General features: G+C 42.0%; 1 protein-coding gene across 3 annotated transcripts in view; it reads left to right on the top strand.

Annotated features, from left to right (window-relative positions):
• Nucleotides 1-8,211, top strand: part of PTPRQ (protein tyrosine phosphatase receptor type Q) — a 110,375-nt gene extending 102,164 nt beyond the window's left edge. For all 3 annotated transcript variants that reach the window (XM_080971307.1, XM_080971306.1, XM_080971305.1), the window contains 6 exons: nt 166-300; nt 424-549; nt 1,176-1,324; nt 2,148-2,283; nt 3,841-3,964; nt 5,571-8,211. In XM_080971307.1, the coding sequence (XP_080827433.1) occupies nt 166-300; nt 424-549; nt 1,176-1,324; nt 2,148-2,283; nt 3,841-3,964; nt 5,571-5,608 (708 nt within the window). In that variant the 3' untranslated portion in view covers nt 5,609-8,211. The remainder of the gene's footprint in view (nt 1-165; nt 301-423; nt 550-1,175; nt 1,325-2,147; nt 2,284-3,840; nt 3,965-5,570) is intronic.
• The last annotated feature ends 14,134 nt before the right edge of the window (nt 8,212-22,345 follow it).

The following is a 22,345-nucleotide window of genomic DNA, read 5'->3' as shown; positions in this document are numbered from 1 at the left end:
CTTCTGAACACCCATAGGAATGCACTGAGTTGCTGAAGGGCCTCCTGCAATAATAGGTGCATTTCTCTTTATATAGTCATAGGCTGCAAATGAGATGGCTTGCTGAATGCATCATTTTCGCTCTTTTTCTTTATAAGCATTTGCTATGGTTCATCTTTTCTTTAGGGCTATTTATGTCCAAATGAATTCATTGCTACTCAAGGACCATTACCAGGCACAGTGGGGGATTTCTGGAGAATGGTATGGGAAACAAGAGCAAAAACCCTTGTTATGCTTACTCAGTGTTTTGAAAAAGGACGGGTAAGTTACCAATATATGAACTTAAGAAATACATTTGGTAACTGCCAATTGCCTTTCAAAAAGCCTTCATGTTGTTATTCCCCCCTCCCCAAAATAAGCCACTTTATTCCATACTGATTGCAGATAAGATGTCATCAATACTGGCCTGAAGACAACATACCAGTGACTGTGTTTGGAGATATAGTGATTACTAAATTAGTAGAAGACGTTCAAATAGACTGGACCATCAGGGATTTAAAGATTGAAAGGGTAAGGTCTGGTGATTTTTTTAAAAAGTTGTTACCGTTTCTGTGAAAACCATGCTGCTTACATTTCTGAATTTAATTCAAAACATATCAAGCTATCCATAATATTTATTATTCCATTATGAATACACTATATTGAATGTTATGCTTCCTTGGTACTCGAATGGCTTGGTTCCAATGGGAAGGTAAATGCTGCTAAAGCGCTGCTCTGGTTTGCCAGAAGCAGCTTAGTCCTGCTGGCCACATGACCTGGAAGCTCGGCCAGTAAAGCGAGATGAGCATCGCAACCCCAGAATCGTCCGTGACTGGACCTAATGGTCAGGGGTCCCTTTACTTTTACCTTCTGTCAGAGGCAAAACAATCACCTACAATGTTGGTCTTCCAACCGAGTCTATTACTTCTTAGGATGGTTGATTTTTGTTCTTTGCATTATCAATGCTTAATTGTGTTTGTCAGATAAGATAATCCAGTCAAGATCAAGGTTCTTAGGTGGGAGGGCTTAGTTAGTAGGGTCTCATCAACAAATTCTGACTTGAATTTAGCCCAGTTATGTGTGGCCTCTCAAGCTGCAGTTGAAAGTATTTGCCATTCTGAAATAATACCTTCCTTCTTTCTGTTTGTATTTGGAAGCATGGGGATTGTATGATGGTACGTCAGTGTAACTTCACAGCCTGGCCTGAACATGGAGTACCTGAAACGACTGCATCATTAGTCCATTTTGTAAAGCTGATCCGTGCTAGCCGAGCACATGATAGCACACCCATAGTTGTTCACTGCAGGTAATAAATTATTTTCCTTTGTAAAAAATTTAAGGGATTTTATATATGTTTCATCTAATTCCTCCTAACCCCAACCCCACATAGCATAAATGTGTACAGTAACATAAATAGCATTCTTAAGGGCATATACATAAAAATAAGCAGGAAACAAAATATTCAGTACATAAAATGAAAACCTGTGTCAGGCCTGTAAACAAAGCAAGTGATAAGCCAATAATAATAAAAAGGTGTGGCCTAGTGAACACTTTCGATAGTTAGACTATGAAGCTAAGTTAGGGGCATTGCCTATTCTTTCTAGATATGGCAGTCACTAGGCATGTTGCTTTTAGGGCTAGAACGGGAGGGTGGGGGGGAGAAAAGAAAAACATGCAACATGCAATCCATAGCTCAACACCAATGAAGTGTCTGGAGGAACCTACTTCGTGTAGCACAGCAGATATCTATGAATGAGAGCCATCAGTTGGAGAACAGCATGGAGCTAGGAATGACTGTGAGACCAATGACAACTGCAGTAAAAAGCCTTCATTAACGTATGCTAGGGCACTTACCCTCTTAACCCTATTAGGAGTGAATCCAGGCCAGTAACTTCCTTCTGTTTTGATTGGATACCATAGTACTAATCTGGGAATGCAATAATGCTTAGTCAATAAAAGATTCTGGGGCACCTTGTTTGGTTTCACCGACATAAGTACACCTAAAAATAAATAATCATTGTCTATGGTTAGTCAAAACTGTAATCTACTTTTTATTGCAACTGTGATTTTCCATTAGAGATGTTAGACATTCACATGAAAATACTTCAGTCTTGACTTTTTCCTTATAGCGCTGGAGTCGGAAGAACGGGAGTTTATATCGCCCTGGACCATTTAACACAGCATATAAATGACCATGATTTTGTGGATATCTATGGTCTTGTAGCTGAGCTGAGAAGTGAAAGGATGTGTATGGTACAAAATCTGGTAAGATGCTCAGAATCTATGCTATGGCCTACTTGTCACAAATAGCAGCTGAGATCGCAAGCCTGTCCCCTTGGACTGTAGCTCTTTAGACTACAGATGATGGCTCAAATGATAAATTGCTGCTGCATGAAAAAATAAAAACTCCAACACATAGAAAGCAGCATGTTGGGGAAAAGGCTTTATTGGGGTGGTTGGGTTTAGAGTCTGTAGTATCATGCACAGTCCTGATGGTGCACATAGCAAGAAACAGATGCAATCCTCCTTTGTGCTTCTTCTCATATATGTTCCTAAAAGTCTGATACAATACAGAAAAAGGTGAGTGTGCAGTTTCCAAAATATTAATGATAATAACCAGTGCTTTTGTTCTAAAAAATGTTAAGGAGTACTCTCATTTTCCTACTCATATTGAAATACTGCCCCTCAATGAGGCCAAACTTAGATTCACAAAATGTTTAGGGGTATGCGTACCCCTGCATCCCCCCCAGAAAAAACCCCAATAATAACAATAACAACAACAATAATAATTTAAAATCAGCATTGCTTTCCTTCTCATCCTGTAAATGGCTTCTAAGTGAATCTTTGGATACTTATAAACTGTTAAGCTGATAGAATGATGCTGTGTGTGTGTGTGAGAGAGAGAGAGAGAGAGAGAGAGAATGAGACAGAGACAGAGAAACATTTTGTTACCCACCAAGAGAAATGTAAAAAAAGGCAAGCTAAAATATACTGTATAGTGATGAGTTGGATTTCATCTACAATGTTGCAACACAGAGCCAGCTGGAACTTAGCTGAGTACATGCACCAGGAATGGAGAGCCCTGGAGTCCAATAGATGTTGTTGGATTCTGGCCCACATCATCTCCAACCACCATAAATAATAATAAATAAACAAACAAACCTTTATTGTCACTATACCACCTGCGTGCAGTGAAATTAAACAAGCCCCACCCCCCATACACTCAGTCATGTTTGCACTCTGTGTGCTTGTCGGAAGTCAATTGCCCGATGGTCAGGGATGATGGGAGCTGTAGTCCAACAACATCTTGATGGCTCCAGGTTCTGCATCCATGGCATATGCATCAAAATATGTGTCAATTCTCCCTGGGCTCCCAGAGAGCATTTTAATAGCCTGTGGAATATCATCTTCTCCTTAGGTCAGGAGTCAGGGCCATGCTCCTTGCAGCATCTCCTGCAAGGAGAGGATGTCCCCAAACCGATTCTACCTGGTGGCAGAAAAGCAGGTCTTACCTTGACCTTTTTCTTGGGATTATAATTTTGAGATGTTTTCTTCCACAGTTGTAACTTTTGGGAGGACAACCCTACAAATGATGCTTACCTATAAATTTTCTGATTTTCCTGGAAGCCCACTTTCCCAAATATTATTCAGATAACCTCTTCGAGTCTGAGAAAACATGAATTCACTGTAACAATGTTCTTTGTGCTAGAAGTGCTCTTTGTATAAATTCCAAAATAACTTCAAAACATTTTCCCATTAGAAGCAAGTTCTTCATGCATAAATAAGCTAAACTGAGAAACCTTTAATTTTCAAACTTTGCAGGCACAGTATATATTTTTGCACCAGTGCGTTTTGGACTTATTGACAATCAAGAGGAGCAGTCAGCCTGTGTGTTTTGTTAATTATTCAGTACTGCAAAAGATGGACTCTTTTGATGCCATGGAAGGTAAACAAATATACACTGTACCAAAACAGGGGGCTATTTTAGGTTGCCATGTGCAAGTGTTTGGCCATATTGAAGTAGCATGCATGGAGAAACATTATTTGATTTCAGGGGTTTATTTGTTTTTATGGTTTTCTGCCCTTTGGGGGGGAAACCCAATTAGTTTTCTCTGTCTACAAGCTGTCACTGGATGAACTCATTAAATCCCCTGGATTTCATTATGATCAGTATGCCAGTGACATCCAGCTCTGTCTCTTTACTATAGAACTTCCACCCTCCACACAATTCTGCATCTCCATTTGTCTGTCTGGTGTTTCCACTTGGATGTTTGTCATCTCGAAAAAATGAAAACAAAAGACTGCACTTCTCATCTTTCCTACTAAGCCCTCCTCTTCTCACATACCTTCCACATCCATCAACAATGTCACCATCTACCTTAATGAAAATGCATGAAATCTTTGCCTTACCTTTGACTTCTCTTTGCTCTCCATATTCAGTACAGTCATACCTTGGGTTACAGATGCTTCAGGTTGTGTTTTTTGGGTTACGGACTGCCGAAACCCAGAATTACTGGCATAGGTTACTTCCGGGTTTTGGCAGTTGTGCATGCACAGAAGTGCTAAATCGCACTTTGCGCATGCACAGAAGCGCCGAATCGCAACCCACACGTGCGCAGACATTCGCAACCCGAGCATCCACTGTAGCGTGCCAAGTATTGACCTACACCTCCATGGACAGCTGTGAGTCCAAAATCACTCCTAGGCTGCACACCTGGTCCTTCAGGGGCATGGTTATCCCATTCAAGACCAGAGGTCCCCCACACCTGCCCACTCCCTGTCCCCCCAAAACAGTAATTCTGTCTTGTCATGATTCAACCTCAATCCGTTAGCCGCCATCCATCCTCCAACTGCTTCCAGACACTCACACAGGACATTCACTGCTTTTACTGGTTCTGATTTAAAAGAGAGGTAGAGCTGGGTATCATCCACATACTGATGAACACCCAGCCCTCTTCTTTTCCCTCCATACTGGCTTCAGCAGAAACTCCTCATCTATGCCTTCAAAGCACTCCATGGCTTTGCCCCTCCTGATCACTCTGCTCTTGTTTTCTGATACATTCCTGCCTTCACATCCAGCTCTATCATCCTCAGCTTTTCAATGGTTGGGGGATGCAAAGACACTGCCTCTTAAGCCCCTTCATTTCCCTGACATGGGGTACACCCCAGGAATGGACTACATCTGCCCTAGGCATGCAATCAGTGAGAGGGTAAAAGAAAAAGCTCACCACCACTTACACCATCTTGGCTGCATAGGATTTGATGTTTGCTACACCAGTGGATCTTCCCCAGCTCCCATCACTGTAAAGTAGGATGGCTCCGTGACACAAACGGAAGGTAGCAATAAGCAAGTTGTGCTTCACTATGGTGATTGAAGAACAGAAAATTGCAGAACAGAAAATTTCCATTACCTTCCCTTTGCTTGTGGCACCAGGAACAGTCGAAGCTACATGTTTTTATAATTTAATTCTTAATTTGTTCTAAACCATTTTGTGTGACCAGTTGAGATTAATTTTAAAAACTTTCAACTATTGTGTCTGTTTCTTTTCTAGGTGACGTGGAATTAGAATGGGAAGAAACCACCATGTGAAAAAAGCAGATAAAAACCTTAAGTTTTGAGAAACAGCTGTGTTGGGTTTTTTAAAAAAATCTAAAAAAAAATCAATAATTCAGGGGCCAAAACAAACCCCCCTCTTACAATGAACTAACAGCAAATATAAATTTTTGTAAGAATAATAATGTTATAGTTTATACTCTATTTATGTGCCTTCATAAATACTATAAATTATTAAATGATACTTTTGTACAGAGTTTAGTCCTGTTGTTATAACAAAATTGTTATATGTACTGGGTGCAGTCCAGCAATGGCTAATCACAAATAAATCCCATTGATAGCAATAGAATATAAGCATTTAACTGTATGCTGTGATCCGTATCCAGCTAAATCATTATGCTTGCAGAAGCCAGCACATAGCTTCCCATCATTCCCATGTGTGCCCAATGGCATCCCCAAATCTGTTCTGGAGGATTGAGGGAAGTCCCAGAACAGATTTAGGGGGCACACGGTGGGAGAAGAAAGGGGGAGAAGAAGGTTATGTTGCACAAGAAAAATCCTTCTGCTTACAGAACCCTAGCCTTAGTGTTACATTGAATACAACCCTTTCTCTCACTAATTTCCTTGTGATTTAGGGACTAACTAGGCATTACAAGAGACACTTAAGCGGCTGCTGTTTCATGTCCCTTTCTCTCCTCTTCTCAGTAACATCTAGAATAATATAACTCATAATGTAACATCACCACTGCTGTACATTTCCCTGCTTCCAACACTCAGTTGTGTGGGTGAAGATATACACAGTGCAGTGATAATGCATTGTAACCTGGGGGTCATACAGTGAATCTGGCTGGCAGGAGATGCAGAATAGATAAGCACTTATTCACACAGATCATAGTTAAACTGATTTTTGCTGCCACAAAATGTGGCAATGGCTACTCGCTCAGATGGCTTTAAAAGGAGGATAGACAAATTCTTAGGTGGTAACTCTACCAGTGGCTAGAAATTAGGGTGGGTATATGCCATCTGCACTTGCTGGTGAGCAACGGCAAGCAAAGGCCTTGTGCCCTTCGTGTGGGATTCTCAGGGCATCTGGTTGAAACAATATGGTAGCGCAGACAGGCCTTCCACCTTTCCTGATCACCCTGCAGTGCTGCTTTTATGTGTTATACAGCAGCACAACCGGACACCTTCCTCTGCCCCAGCTGCAACAAACCATTTCTCTCCCATATTGGTCTCAGCAGCCACAACATTATATTTGAGCTTTCACCCAATGTAAAAGCCACTTCTTGAACTGTAGTGGAATATAGTGCATTTCCAAGTTATTTGCTTCCAGGGTGGGGGGCAGAATCCATTTGCAAATAATATGAAAAAGAATGCTAAACTTGCACTATATTGCCACTAGAAGTGTACAGATAAAATATTTTACCATGCTCACCTTAAAAAACATAATGACCACAATCCTGCAATACGGATACATGTGGTTTTATGCCCATTAATTTCAGTTGGCTTTAATGTGCATCACTCTGCCCACTTTGGGGCACAGTTCCAAAGCATCTACACCAGTGATGGCCAAACTTGGCCCTCCAGCTGTTTTGGGACTACAACTCCCATCATCCCTAGCTTGCAGGACTAGTAGTCAGGGATGATGGGAATTGTAGTCCCAAAACAGCTGGAGGGTCAAGTTTGGCCATCACTGATCTACACCATGTACCTACATACAGTCCCATGAGTGTACACATGAGCAGATTATTTCAGAATTGAAGCCGGGAGTCCTAATCCAAAAATGGCAACCTATCCACCAAAGCAGGCTTCCACATATGTAGCAGGATCCTTGCATGCAAATGGGGCATGAATCCAATCTATGCCTTTCATTGGTAGGCTTATTTTTGTCCCGATGTGGATTAACATACATCCAAATGATACGCTATTGAAAGCAACAGACAACTTATTTTGAAAGTGTGTCTAAGTTTTCTTTGCTCTCTTGTTAACTGGTAAGTTTAAAGAAACCTGCTTTTGTGCATGGATCGCATCTTTGGATCAGGGCCTATAACCTTCCTTTGAGGAAATGCTCTGGACACATTCCGCATACCTCTAAATTACCATAGGATAATACATGTCTAAATGAGCCAAATGTGATGCAGAGCATTTGTATTCCTCAGGTGTATATAATTCAGTGTGCAGATCTGCTCTCCTATTTGTGGTTGATTGTGAGGGAAAGCTGCCATCCCATAAACTCAGTTGACTTAAGAGGATGGGGTTGATTGAAGTAAGATGACTTCCAGGATTATCATAACATTTCCCTAAATGTATGCTCTTCTGTTTTGACTCTTTGTTTTATGGGAGTTGAAATATTATCTTATGATCCTGAACAGCTGAAAACTCACCCCTTTGACACTGTGGAGATTTTTCAGCTTTTATTCGGCACACAGTAGCTTTTCAGGGACACTCGGGGCTATTTAACCCATCGTGGAATGACGATCAGAGATTACTGGTTTTCTTGTTCTGTTTTGCAATGCATTTGGTAATTGTACGTGCTTGACGATTAAAAAAACAAACACTGTCTCACATTCCTAATACTTTTCTAATGGTGTAAAAAGTAAATAAAAGTTTTACATTTTATTATACAATATAATTCTCAATACCGTGTTGTCTCCTATATACAAATTCTATCACGTTTGAAAAGTCTGCATTCAAATTCAAATTCTTTCCCACCCTGGTCCTTTCCAGATGATTTGGACTACAAATTCCATTACCTCCAACCAGCATAGTCAGTGGTCAGAGATAATGCTGTAGTCCGACACATCTGGAAGGCACCAGTTTAAGGGAGTTTTGCCTGAAGATGAGATCAAACAACTAGGCAGTTCAGACCTTATTTTGGGAGAGGAAGGATACAAGGTCCAATTCATGCAATATTGCTTGGGTTCTTTTTAAATCCCCCTCCCAGTCCAGATTGTATGGAATAGTTGTTTATTCCTCTACCAGTCTGAATCCAATTGCAAGTTAAACACACTTCTGCATAAAGTCTTACAGGACCTCCTTAGCAATATTTTAACAAATTAGCAATATTTTAACAAATGAAAATTTGGAATTGTGCTTTTTGAAGCTTGATGTTCCTTTGTTATGTTTATTGCTGTTCTTATTTTTTGTTCTTACCTACTGTTCATAAACAGTTTTGCATTCCATGTGAATAGAAAGAAATACAATCAATCTAATCAATGTTCCATGGAAAAACACTTTTGAAGCTGTAAGGACCCTCAAAAGCAGTTTGTGGTAGGACATACAGATCTTCAATCTGATGAAAGTGGCAGTTTTGAAATCCTACTAAGTACACCCAATTTAAAATGCTTCAGAAATAAAAACCAAAATCAGAGTCTCGGTGTGGGAAAGGGTTTAACAGGACGATGCACCAGGCAAGGAGGATGTGCTGAGAACATTTCTTTTTGCGAGGACCAACTCTGTAGTAAATTTACCTGTCAGGCTAAAGAAATAACGGCACTTTTTAATGCAGAAGAAAAGGAAGAGGTGATACTCACAGCTGTTCATATACTTGGCAAGCCATTTTGTGCAGCTCCCATTTCATTTGACTCATTCAAAACACGTGTTCTCCATTTATTATAAATCTACTTTCACATATTTGACAAATTGCTTAGGGAGGGTTCTACACATGTGGAGCATGGTTTTATTTGCACTTGATAGGCATATGCACAGCTTTCCTGATCAGGTATCATTAGTTCCGTACTCTCAAGTTCTTGAATATGAGTATCTGTATTATTCTGAGAGGAACTGCCAAGCCACACCAAGTTGTTTAAAAATGTTTGAAACATGTTAACTTAGGCAACTTCAAAATCATTTTAATATAAAGCAGGTTGTGCCTATCCTGGGGTTCTTCCAGTGTTGTTAGACTACAGCTTCCATCATCCATAATCATTGGGCTGATGGGAGCTGGAGTCCACAAACCTCTGGAAGGCTACAGGTAAGCCCCCCCCCCCCCCCGATTATAAAGATTATTTCATCTTTCCCTCAGACTTTTGAGTAAGAGTAATTTTGTCTCCTTTGAGTGAAGCACTTTCTTCTGTCAACTTATTTAGGGGTACCTCATCTTCTATATGTTAAGGGATTACATCACTCTCAGCTACTTAGGGGGCTATTTATAGCAGGCTGCCTTCCATGCGTTGGGGAGTGGGGCAAGGTTTTTATTCTTAGTGCTGCTACTAAATTAATCTATTCTGCCCCTCTCCTCTCCCTGATAGATGCTGGACGTTCCAGAAAGGCTTATTTATATTACTGGGACCTGGAAATGGCACAAATGGCTTGCATAGCTCACATGTCACTACACAGCCTGTCCTGATTAGCACCCCACTCCTGCAGTCTTTAATAAGCATAAACGTGCCTCATATTTATGCTGAAATAGGGCTGCCATACATCCGGACTTTTCCAGCCATTACTTGGATCTCAAAGGTGGAATTGACACCCAGGGGGAATTTCTGAAAGGTGGCGTTTTGTTCTGGATCTTAGGCAAGTCAATTGAAAAATCAACAACTTTGGGGTTTGTCTTAAAAAAACACCTCAACCCTATAAATATTGTGCAACAATCCTTATCTCCTCTATTGCTTTGCTTTTGGTCTTTTCCTGTTAAAACAACACAGCATCTCTACCCTTCTTCCACTCCATCTGTTGCCACACTGTGGCTATAGAACCATCTACATTTCAGTCTGAAGACTTGTAGGAAGGAATCCTGTTCATCACTTGACATCTGAAAGTTGGCGCCTTCAAAATTTGTTTGAAATCTGTTCAGTTCCGCCTGGAAACTGTGAATTTTCCCCAGAGGGAAGCTTAATTAAGACCCGAACAGGTTACCTGTTGGGATGCTGTGTTTTCCATACAGCTCTTACCAATCTGTACGGGAAAGTTTTTACTGCCATTTTGTGGGCCACTACTGGGTAACCTCACTAAGCTACTGGAAAGGGTGCAGCAATGAGGGAAGTGGCTGTGGTGGTCCAGTGATTAATTGGCAGCTAATTGTAAGAGTTGATGGAAGGCACTCTGCGCCTCCAGGGCTACCTGTGTCTTGAGTGAAAGCAATGGATCCAACAGAACCTCTGGTGAGCATTTTTGGGTGCCCCCATCTTCTTTTATGATTCCCCCCCCCCTTTTGAAAAGATGTTTGGAATAGGGTGAATATCAGGGAGAAGGAGCAACATGCCCCCATTGTTGTGGTAACTGTGTCAACCTTCACTCTCACAATCCAATCATTGGGTGGGATTCAACCAAGGAGTCCCATCAGCAGAAGCCCTGTGCAAGAGGTTCTGCTGGTGCAGCAGGGCTTTCCCAATTCTGCTGCTCTGTGCCCTCTTAAATTGGCTTGGGGCAGGGTGGGGGTGGTCAGGAGAACCCCGGGAAAAGTGTCACTAGTCTGGGGTGCATTAACAGCCCAATTGTTGCTGTTGCTTTCTTGTCTCCTTATACCTAACTAAACAAACCCAGTGTCCTTTTGCAATGCAATTCCATCCCATTTTGGTGCTGCAAATCCCTCAGAATGTTTGTGCCCTGGGAGGGTCAGCTGGGGCGTTATCAAACCTGTTAACACAATGCGTTGGATGCTTCATCGTGAAATTTAATTTTTAGGATCTATGCCAGTGAAGGTCAACTTGCTGAAAGGTAATCTACTGCCCCATGCCAGAAATGTCACCACTCAGTAGTGATGAAAATATAAACCTGTCTAATAGCCCTCCTCAGATTACTTCTGATCAGAGAACAACCTTACATATTGGGGGTGGGTCTCTTTTCAAAATACCACCTCAAAATGGAGCTCATTGGAAGGCACACACACACACACACACACACACACACACACACACTGTGTGTGTGTGTGTATCCCTTAAAAATGATAAAGCAGTATGAACGGCTGATTGGCTCTTTCTTGAGTCACATGACTTCTAACCCTCTGGCTGGAAGTCTGGCATAGTTACTCTGCCCCCTGGCGAGAAATTGACATATATCAGTTACAGAAGAAGACCCCTGTTGGGTCAGGCCAAAGGTCTCTCTAGTCTAGCATCCTGTTCCCTCAGTGGCCAACCCAATACAGATGAAAGCCTGTGAACAGGGTGTAAATGGAACAGCACTCTCCCACTTCTGCTACCCAGAGGCAGTAGAAGATGGCAGGGTGAGCCAGAGGCACTTACCTGACCTTGTGGCAGCAGAGTTGCCAATTTTGGATGGTTATGTTTCAGTTCACATATTTTTTCAGAAAGTAAGAGTTAGGCAGGACCGGATTTAGATGAAGAGAGGCTCTAGGTTACTCCACTTGTGAGGCCCCTCCCCATCCCCCACCCTCAAAACTAGAAGAAAATGGGCAGGCCCGGTCGTCCTCTTATATACTTGCTGGGATTGACAAGGCATCTGACCCTCACCTGAATCTCATAGCTCTCCTGTAGCTGCCTCTGACTAGTTATCATTTAACTCTTGGGGGAAATAATTAGCTGAAGTTGCCGAATCAATTAACAAGCTAAAAGCACCAGTTTTCCTATAACTTGATATTGCTGCATAGTTTTGATGAACTGCAAAAGCATTTTTAGTTTGCTTTCTGTTGCCACCCTGGAACTTTTCTTTATTAGTGCCACTTTGTTTTGCACGATTCCTTGCAAATGAAGGAAAACAACTTTTCTGCTGAGAATATTTTTTTTGTTACTGAGGACAAAAAAGATTGTAGAAAAACAAGATTGGGTGCAGGGCTGGCCAGGACATAGGCAACCTGACTGTGACAAAGATGACATGTGTGCTTGCATGCTTGCTTGCTTGCTTGCTTAACAGCTGTTGGGAACTTCAAGGTCCCTGCTCTCCCTTCTTATGGTCTTTGTACTGGACCTGGAGACTCCAATAGAGAGCATTCCATGTCAAGAAGGAGGGCAAGTGGGCACTCTATCAAATGACAGGGCAGGAGTTACATGGAGCAGGGCCTTTTCAGTGGTGGTGGTGCCCATTGTATGCCTCACTCTTCCCAGACCTAATCTCTTTTGACCTGTATTTTGGAGCTTTATAATTTAATTCCAATAAATTGGAAGAACTGGTTGACAAGTCTTATCAATTGCTGACATATGAGCGGATTTTTTTTGCTGCTGTTCTGGGCTTCTGGTGCATGAGGGTTTACACCAGCGTAATAGAGTTGGCCAGGATGCCAAAAGAGATACAATTTACGAGCTTTCTCCATTATCTGCACAGCAAGAGGTGTTCAGTCAACAGTGCAAAGGCTGAGCTGAAGCATTCCCTGCTGGTTACCTGCTTTCAGCAATAGAGGTCGCTGTTTGGTAGTACCCAATTGGTTAGCTGTCAGATTCTAGAGCTCCCTTTTGGTGGCTCTTAGGTAATTCACAAAATACAGAGTCCGTTCATAAAACAGAGTATTCATTCATAAAGCAGTAACACAAATCTCCATTGCTACATATTGGGTGTATATTTCAGCGGTTGAACATACAAGTTTATGGCCATGCTGTAGTGTAGTGCTTATGCGACTGTGAATAAAAGGTGGCGTGCTCATTGTATCAGGGTTTGGGGGGGGGGGAGAGAAGAGGTGACAAAACTGATTTCCAATAAGAGCCCCCCTTATTTCCATAACAAGTCCTTGAGTCTGTACTCTGAATGGTGACCCCAGGGACCTAGAAGGTGCAGGGCTTGTCAGTCCAACCCCTGCACAGTCTCATCAGGGCTGACCTTAAGGCAATTGGTGCAATTGGGCCAAATTGGGCCCCACGGGCCGCTCCTAAGGGGGCACCTGCACCAGGGCAATCTAGATGGATTATATTTATATCTATAAGATTTTATAGACTTTGGCTGTGAACTGGGGCCCTGCAAGAAAAAAAATTCAAGTTGCGCCCCACTGCTTCAAATTGGGCCCCACTGGCTAGCCCTGAGTCTCATAGTTGCTGGGCCTGAGTTGCCCTGCCCTTGCATGAAGTCTTAGGTTTGCAATTTTGGGAGAGGGGAGACTGTGGCACTGGGGAGCGGGAGGGCTGGTGAGGCCCCCTAGATTTAGAGGCCCTAGGCTTCAGCCTACTTAGCCTATACATAAATCCGGCACTGGAGTTAGGTAGGTTCACCTGTAAATGTGAACTGAATGGAATTTCTCCCCTGCCCCTCATTTTGCACTCCCCTGGAAGTAACTTGAAAATTTGGAGATTTGGGGCTTGTAGTGGCATTTGGAAAAGGCAATTGAACCACTTGTTTAATGTCTCGCTGAGCTCTCATAGGTGGGATGGAAGTAAGTAAGGGGGATGACACCATCTTGCACTTCTCTGTTCTTTTCCAGGTTTTTGGTTTGCCCCTCCCATTGAGAACAATGGAAGACAAATTTACTATGCCACTTCCAGCAGCAGTTTAGGGAAATGCTTCAGCTCGGTGGCAGAGCATCTTGTCTGCAGAAAATTCTGGTTTCTCCAAGGACTGTGAATGTCTCATGCCTGAAATCTTGCCATGGACAGTCTGTGTAGACAAGATTGAGCTAGACGGACCCAATGATCAGACTTGGTATAAGGCAGCTTCTTATGTTCCTAGTTTCCCCCCTGGTTTGGGGTGCCTTCCCCTGGTCTGCCCCAGCTGCAACAAAACAATATTGGTCTCTACAGCCACAGCAGGTGCTGTAATCTCCCAACAGTTTGACTTTACCCCAAAGGCACAATTCTCCATTGTCTCCCAAGAAAGACGGATGCCAACCAACCAACCCACCAACCTGCTTTCAGTATCAGCAGAGCAAGGTCAACTGATGTTTCTGTCACGAGAGGAAGGAAATATTCAACACAGGGTCTCTCTTTCTGATGGTTGGTGTTCCTGTTTTTAGAGACAAACATTTGATGCTTCCTATCGCCCATACGGGGATGCAGGTGGCGCTGTGGGTAAAACCTCAGTGCCTAGGACTTGCTGATCGTAAGGTTGGCGGTTCAAATCCCTGTGGCAGGGTGAGCTCCCGTCGTTCGGTCCCAGCTCCTGCCCACCTAGCAGTTCGAAAGCACCCTTAAGTGCAAGTAGATAAAAGGTACCGCTTTATAGCGGGAAGGTAAACGGCGTTTCCGTGTGCGACACTGGTGCTGGCTCGCCAGTTGCAGCTTCGTCAAGCTGGCCACGTGACCCTGAAGTGTCTTCGGATGGCGCCAGCTCCCGGCTTCTTGAGCGAGATGAGCACGCAACCCTAGAGTCGGTCACGACTGGCCCGTACGGGCAGGGGTACCTTTACCTTTACCTTTACCTTTATTGCCCATACAACACCCTCCCAGGGACTGTAGGAGTGCAAAGACCATGAATCCATTAATAATTTTTAGTCTTCTGAACTCTATTTGCCAGTTAACATAGGCAGCTATGTTATCAATATCCTCAGCAAATAGCTACAGTACTTAGCAAAATAGATAGATGATAGATAGATAGATAGATATAGATAGATAGATGATAGATAGATAGATAGATAGATAGATAGATAGATAGATAGATAGATAGATAGATGATAGATAGATAGATGATAGATAGATAGATGATAGATAGATAGATAGATAGATAGATAGATAGATAGATAGGCAGAAATTTGAACATACAGAAGGTGGGTAGGATGTAGTAACAGTGAAATTCTAATCACCTAAAATGCTAAACTAAAACTGTTAGCATCTACTCTGTTCACTACAATTGCCTTGTTCAGCCTGGTGGTATATTCTTTTCCAGAAAGAAGGAGGGAAATGCTTATTTTTACAAGAGGAACTTCGAATTGACAGGGGCATGTAACAATGATTAATAATCTGTTGCTCTTATTTTAGACCTTTATTGCTTCAACTACATGAGCAGCTGTTGGTTCTTTTTTTAATTCAGCAACCCAGAAGGGCTGTTGGCCTACTACACTATACAAAAGTTTGATAAGAGATTCTAGCTAGTCATGGGGGTGCCTATTTGAGTGCCACGTGTGGTATCCCAAAATGCTAATTCTGGGTCTTGTCTGGTGGTTTGGGAGGCCGTAGCTCAGTGCTTTGCATGCAGAAGATGCCAGGTTCAATTCCCAGGTAGGGCTGCAAATGCACACAGAGTCTAGAACCCTGGTAAGCTGCTGCCAGAACGTGTAGAAAATACTGAGTAAAATGGACCTATGGTCTGATTTAATACATGGCTGCTTCCTGTGTTCCTTCATTCCATTTGTAAAACCTTTGGATTTCCAGAGTGCTCCTCTGCCTAGGCTGGTGTGCCTCTTCTCCATCCATCCATCCATTTCTACTACTTTCCTGTGTAGCAGTTGTTTGACATGTCCTCCTCTTTCTGTTCCAATAAGGAAGGAGTGGCATTGCAATCCCTTGCTATTTCCCCCAATGACCGTGGGAGCTGTGCCAACCCTTCTAAGAATGTGCTTTTCTTGGAAGATCACCATAGCTGGTAAGAAGAACCCTGGGACACTGAAGCCTTTGCATCTTCAACAGCCAACCAGTCAACCCCTGTGGCTTTGGGAATCATTTACAGCTAATGTTGCTCTTGCCTTTAACTTCAGGCATATGTGGCCATGACTGGCAGATCTCTAGACACATTGCATAGGCCTTCCAGCAAATGAAAGACAGTTCCTTTGCATTTTGCAAAGCATGGGAAATACAATCAAAGCTTCATCTATTTGCTTGGATAATAGTTGCTCTCTTTATCTCTCTCTCTATATGAGATAACAAGTAGCAACTAACTGCACTGTTTGATATCAAATCATACAATATAAGCGAATAAAAATTATGTGCCTGCCATTTCACTGTCAACAATCTCCATGCCATCACCTCATTGTCTCCAATGATGTTTGTGCTCACAGTTGTTCTAAGTGCTGTTGAGGAAGAAGTAGCCATAGAATGTTGGCAGTCATAGCTACAATATCACCCCTGAAAAGTGGTCCCATTCCCCACCCATGAAATGTTTGCTAATGATGGGGTGAAGACCTGGACCTTTCGGTGCTGAACTTAAAGACAGGGCAGGTTCAGAGGCGTGAAGGCAGTCCTTAAGATAGCCTGTAGCATGGAGACTAGCTGCAACCATTTTGAAGCTAGGTAAGATGAGAAGGCATCAGAAGCAAGCTTTGTGACCTAGAATGTTTCAGGATGACCAAGAAGTCCAAACGTTACTGCAAAGGCCTTGTGTGCAGCCGAAAGGGAGACCCCGTGCTGAGAGAGGCCGTAGCATTTCTTAGAACGATTTGACTCTAGTTGCCTTAGTCGCACAGCTTGTATCCATAGTTACAGAGAGTACAGTTGGGAGTGCAGTATTATGGATACTCTGCCAGCTTTGCAGCTGTGCAAGGAGTTCTGACACTATGTGTGATAATAGAGGTCACACCCAAGGTTGTCTCCGCTTCTCCATAAAGAACCAATTTCCCCTCAGAAGCCATTTGTAAAAACCTTTCCTATGTCTTTCCGTGCTAACAACAGGCTTGTAAGGAGTCTTCTGCAAGGTATGAGGTGTGAAAATGTCTTTAAGTAGAGAAGATTAGGAAGGTGCACTTATTTTCTGTTCTGTTCTTGGTAGAGGCACAAAGCAGAATCTCTGTATAGGATACATCAAGTGAGACTTGCATAGATCCAAGGATCTCAAATCTGTGCCATTATCTCAAGATGAGGTTTTTTACAACTTTTACATGCATACCCAAACGTATTGGACTGGTCTGAGGATTATGTGGTAAAATCCTTTTAAAATATTTGCAAACATGAACAGCCCAAACCAAACCAAACCTGAACCTTTGGACCTATTTATTAGGTTGACCTTTATACGCTTTCTCTGTACTGCTTCTTTTTCTCTTTCTAGACAGAGAGGATCCATAGCAGGGGTCGACATGGCTCAGGGCAGTGGACATATCTGGAACATTGAGGAAGTACCGTGGGCACCAGCCACAAAATGGCTGCTGTGGGCATGTGGTATAATGATTTTTTTGCAGGAGAAGCTGAGCTAATGCAAACAGGAAGTGAGCTGGAAGACCAAACAGTCCCTTGTGTCTTTTGGATTTTTGAAGGGATATTTACTAAGGTCTTTTGTGCAAAACAGGAGGTAGTCCTGGCTGTTGTGATCACGCCTGCAAGTTCATGAAAACCTAAACATAGGAATAATCATATTAGAGCCTTCAGCCTATTTGCCTATAAGCTACTTACCCTTCATCCTTTTCACACAACACAGAATGCTGTAATGCTCTAGGTAACTTCAAACGATCATACTATCAATATTCATTCTGAACAGAAATACAGCCAAAGTTGTAGGTGACAAGGGTCACAAAGTACTGAGGCATGGCAATATTGCAAATTTCCAATGGGTTCTTTTTTAAAAAAGGCCAGAGATGAGTGGCCATATTGGGATACTTTGTTAGTTATCAAAAGCAGATGCCTCAATGCCCCTAGTTCAGATACAGCTGTTTGACCCACAATAAATGGCCTCTGATGCCTATTCCAAACAGAATGGGTGCCAGGAAATGACTGGAACAGGTTTAACAAGAAACTTCCTTGCTCAGTATCTCTATGGTGCCTTCTACACTACAGAAAGTTCCTTGTATGAATACCATTCACTGTTGTATGCTGCAACTGTTCTCCAAAATTGACTCTTAAGGTGGAATAACTAAGTCTTAACATATTTTAACTGGCATATTATAGTCACAATCAGGGTGGTTTAAATCTTGTTTTCGCTACTGTCTGAGAAGGTGATCAAGAGGGTTGTTAGGCACTTTCCAAACCACAAAAACACATGGAGAAAATGCATTGATTATCCCAATTATAGGCTAAGTGCTACATTTTTTCATGAAAATGTAGTGAGTGCTGCATGTAATTTCAGGAATAAAAGCATCATTAAATTGACCTTTAATAATTGTGCAAGTTGGCTCTTGAACAGTGCTTGGTGACCATCCTTTGACTGTGAAATCCCTGCTGCCACCATTACAAATGGGGATATCTTGCTATAGAATAAATGTGTTTATGCAGTGGTGGTGATTTGTCACTGCAGACCATGACACAGGCATGAAGGCATCTGCCACTTAGAACTATGCATCATAACCACCCAATGTGAGAATGGTAATAAAACACTGCCTTCCTATTTTAAAGTAGAAGCGTCTGTTTAGTTAGCAAGGTTGCACCTCGAGACGACGAGAGGGACTTGTAACTGATCTGAACACAAAAGTCCATTTCTGTTCAAAGGGCAACAATAATAATTAGTAACACTTGCCCAGCCAAGATCTCAGCAAAGTAAGACGCCTCTACCAAGAACAGAAACAAAAAGATCAAACAGAAAATCAGCCATCCAAATAGATTTTCTGATTGAGTCTCACCTTTATTCATATATGTCCACAAAATTTTTAGTATTCTAGAGCTATGCGATATTAGCAAGTATTAATTGGAAAAAATAATTGCCTACATTTCAAAGATATGTGTACAAGAGCTAACATTTAATATATAGTATGTTTCAATAGGATTGTGTGTGCTTAAATTATGAAAACATAACTAGGTACCTGCTTATTCTTTCAGTAGCTTTGAAATATGAATTTTCCCACATGCTTAGAAACTGCAGTTTGTTCAAAATACAGCTGCAAGATTACAAATCAGGATTAGATATGATCGTATTACACTGTACTTTACAGTGGAATGGGTCCAAATTAAAGTGCTGATTTTGACCTTTAAAAACCTTCATGGCTTGGGATCACAGCATCTGAAGCCTGTCTCAACCTTTGCTTATTCCTATCCTCTCCCCATCTAGTGTGTGTCAGGTAAGAGGGAGAGGGTCTTGTCCGTATCATCACACTGGTTGTGGAATGCCCTCCCCAAGGATGCTTGCCTGACATCTACACTGATGCCACCTTTTTGTGGTGCCTCTGCCCCCACCCCATTAACCTTTGCACAAAAACTGTTTTGTCACTGTGAGGTTCTTAAATGGTGCTGTTTAGATTTCAGATCCTGCCACTTTTCATCAGTTGCATTTTGGTGCTTTTAAATGCATTTGAGTGTATTTTTTATTATTTAGCATTATAAACTACCCTAACGGTCTATCAGGCGCATGGGATGTAAATTCCAATGATAAACACACATCAAACAAATATTTGCCCTTTGACTTCAATACAGGTCAAATATTGATGGTGGGGTATGATTAAATAATTTTATTTTCATACATAAATGGTGTGAAAGATGGATGGTGATGTTATTAATAATCATAGAATCATAGATTTGGAAGGCACCCTGAGAATTATCTAGTCCAAGCCCCTGAAATGCAGGAATAAGTAGCTGTCCCAAATGGGGATCAAACCTGTAACCCTGGTGCTATCAGCACCATGCACTGAGCTATCCAGAAGTTACCAGTAAATAGTGCTTGATTGTAGCAAGTGCGCTTAAAAAGTCTCAGGAGGCAAACTCTGCACACCAAACACGAACTACTTAGCCCTCTTGCTGCTGTCTCTGAACTAGCTTGTAACAAGCAGTAGAACATATGCGGAAATCCCTGCCCATTGCCACCTTGCAGCTGCAGGCCAAGTCGGGCTGCGGCCTGAGGAGGGAAAATGTGGTCCTCCTAACTGCTTCCTCCAATGGCTTGAATGACAAGGCTTCCAACCAGCACCTAATAATAATGATTGTGCCAGACACACCTCCAAGGAAGGCAATTCTGCATGATTCGTCTTCAACTAGATCCCACAAATTCATAGTCAGAGGTGCCCTAGATCCAAACATATCTAATCCAGAGTTATTTCACTTGATAAACGTGACAGCTTGTCATTTATATGTGCTGATAAGTGCCACATATATATAACTGCACCATCAAATAACATACTGAATGTGTGAAATAGCAGATGAAATGTAACGCATGCATCCTTTCCCCTCAAACAGAAGATCGGAGATGTATATGACTGTCTCCTGTATAAATCTTCATTAAATGTGCAGTGTGAGTCATGTGCATTCCCACAACATTTTAAATACTGTACAGTCTACTTACATACTCATCTGCAAGTGCTGCAGTCCAAAGTAATGACATTTTAAAAGATCAAGCAATGTACAGTATATGCATCTGTGAACTGGCTTCACATTTAAGGAGGAGATATATTTGTTTCAGAATGAAGAAATTTCAGAATGAGAGCAAGCACCCTTATTGAAAATTTACAGCTCTTTCCTATGGTCCACAATGGTTGGGGAGTTGGTGGTGCAGTCCTAGGATCTCAAAGACGGAGCATTAGGGTCCCAGCATCAGCACAGCAGGAAGTCAACTTACAGTATACAGTGGCACCTCTGGTTAAGAACTTAATTTGTTCTGGAGGTCCGTTCTTAACCTGAAACTGTTCTTAACCTGAGGTACCACTTTAGCTAATGGGGCTTCCCGCTGCGGCTGTAGCGCCACCACATGGTTTCTGTTCTCATCCTGAAGTTCTTAACCTGAGGTTAGAACTTTCTGGGTTAGCGGAGTCTGCAACCTGAAGCGTCTGTAACCTGAGGTACCACTGTGTCAATCCATCACTTGGAGCTGGACATACTCCTAGCACCTGGACAGCAGCAGTCCTTGATCCCTTCAAAGGGGTTGGTGCAAGGGAATGCTATGGAGTGGGGAGGGCACAGAAGTGAGGTTATTATCAATACCAGAGATGCACTTATCTCATTTGTCTTGTATAAATTGCCACAGTTGGGGTTTTTTGGGTACGAACCATTATCTGTGCATCTGTATCTATCAGTATCTTTTGCATTTTGGATCCCAGCTAAAGGTGGTGTTCTTTGCCCGTAATTTCATCATAAAATTGTACTCCATGCAACACATTCTTTGCATTTTAACAAGAATTTTGAATTTCAGTCCCAAGGCCAATTAACAAGACTATTTCTGAAGTGTGAAGTTCTCCCAATAGCTTCATTTTCATATGGGAATCCATATGTGTGAAACAGCCCCATGGGAAAAACTGAAAAGTGGTCATGTACAGAAAATCATAATTTTCACGCATTTTCCCTGATGTGGTCACATTTTTGTGTTGCCCCACCCACTTCTCCAAGTAGAAGCTGTTTTGCACAAGTAGGAAATCAGCCATCACAGAAAACGTTTGTTACTTAATGAGATAAATGTGTGGATTCACATCGAAAAATCAAGAGTCAATGCGATTGTTTCAAAATTAGGGATTTTACAAAAAAATGAAATATTGACCACACTATTTTGCATTTTTCAGCTGCAAAGCAGCTTTCTGAAAAGGACAGATTAGAACTTTTTTCATATCTGAAATATGAAATTTGCACCACTTCTGGTCAAGTTTCCGATTTTAGACTATAAAATAATAAAAAAGATAATTAAAACAGTAATAATCTTAAAGAAGATGGAAACGGGTGAGGCAATGGCATATCAGTCATTGCAAATGGACAAGGACATTTGCAAGGTAACTATGGTGCTCCTAGGAAAAAAAGGAAAAGGAAAAGTAGACATATTAAGTTTAACTCTTCCTCCCCTCCTTTTCATTATGGATGAGCCAATCTCATGTCAGAGTTAGAGAGGTCTGGTGTCTAATCCCCCAGTATCTACTCATTAAAAACGAAAGCCCGTTGACTCTGATACCAGTGGAAAAATCAAAATAGTTTAATTGGTATCAGATTTTTACAAAAACAAAAAAGGCCAAGGAATAAATTGCAACACAGGAATGGGGAAACTGGCAGAAAAACAGGCCTGCCTCTTAAACTCAGTTGTGCTGTGTTCCTAGTCACATATAGCAAGGGTGGCTAACCTGTGTCTTTTCTCACGTTGCTGACCTAACCATTGGTCATGCAGGCTGGGGTTGGAGGGTCACAGGTTAGTCACCTCTGA

The sequence above is a fragment of the Podarcis pityusensis genome (assembly GCF_964106645.2).
Source record: "Podarcis pityusensis genome assembly, chromosome: 10".
NCBI lineage: Eukaryota > Metazoa > Chordata > Lepidosauria > Squamata > Lacertidae > Podarcis > Podarcis pityusensis.
This window is presented reverse-complemented; position numbering and strand designations above follow the sequence as displayed.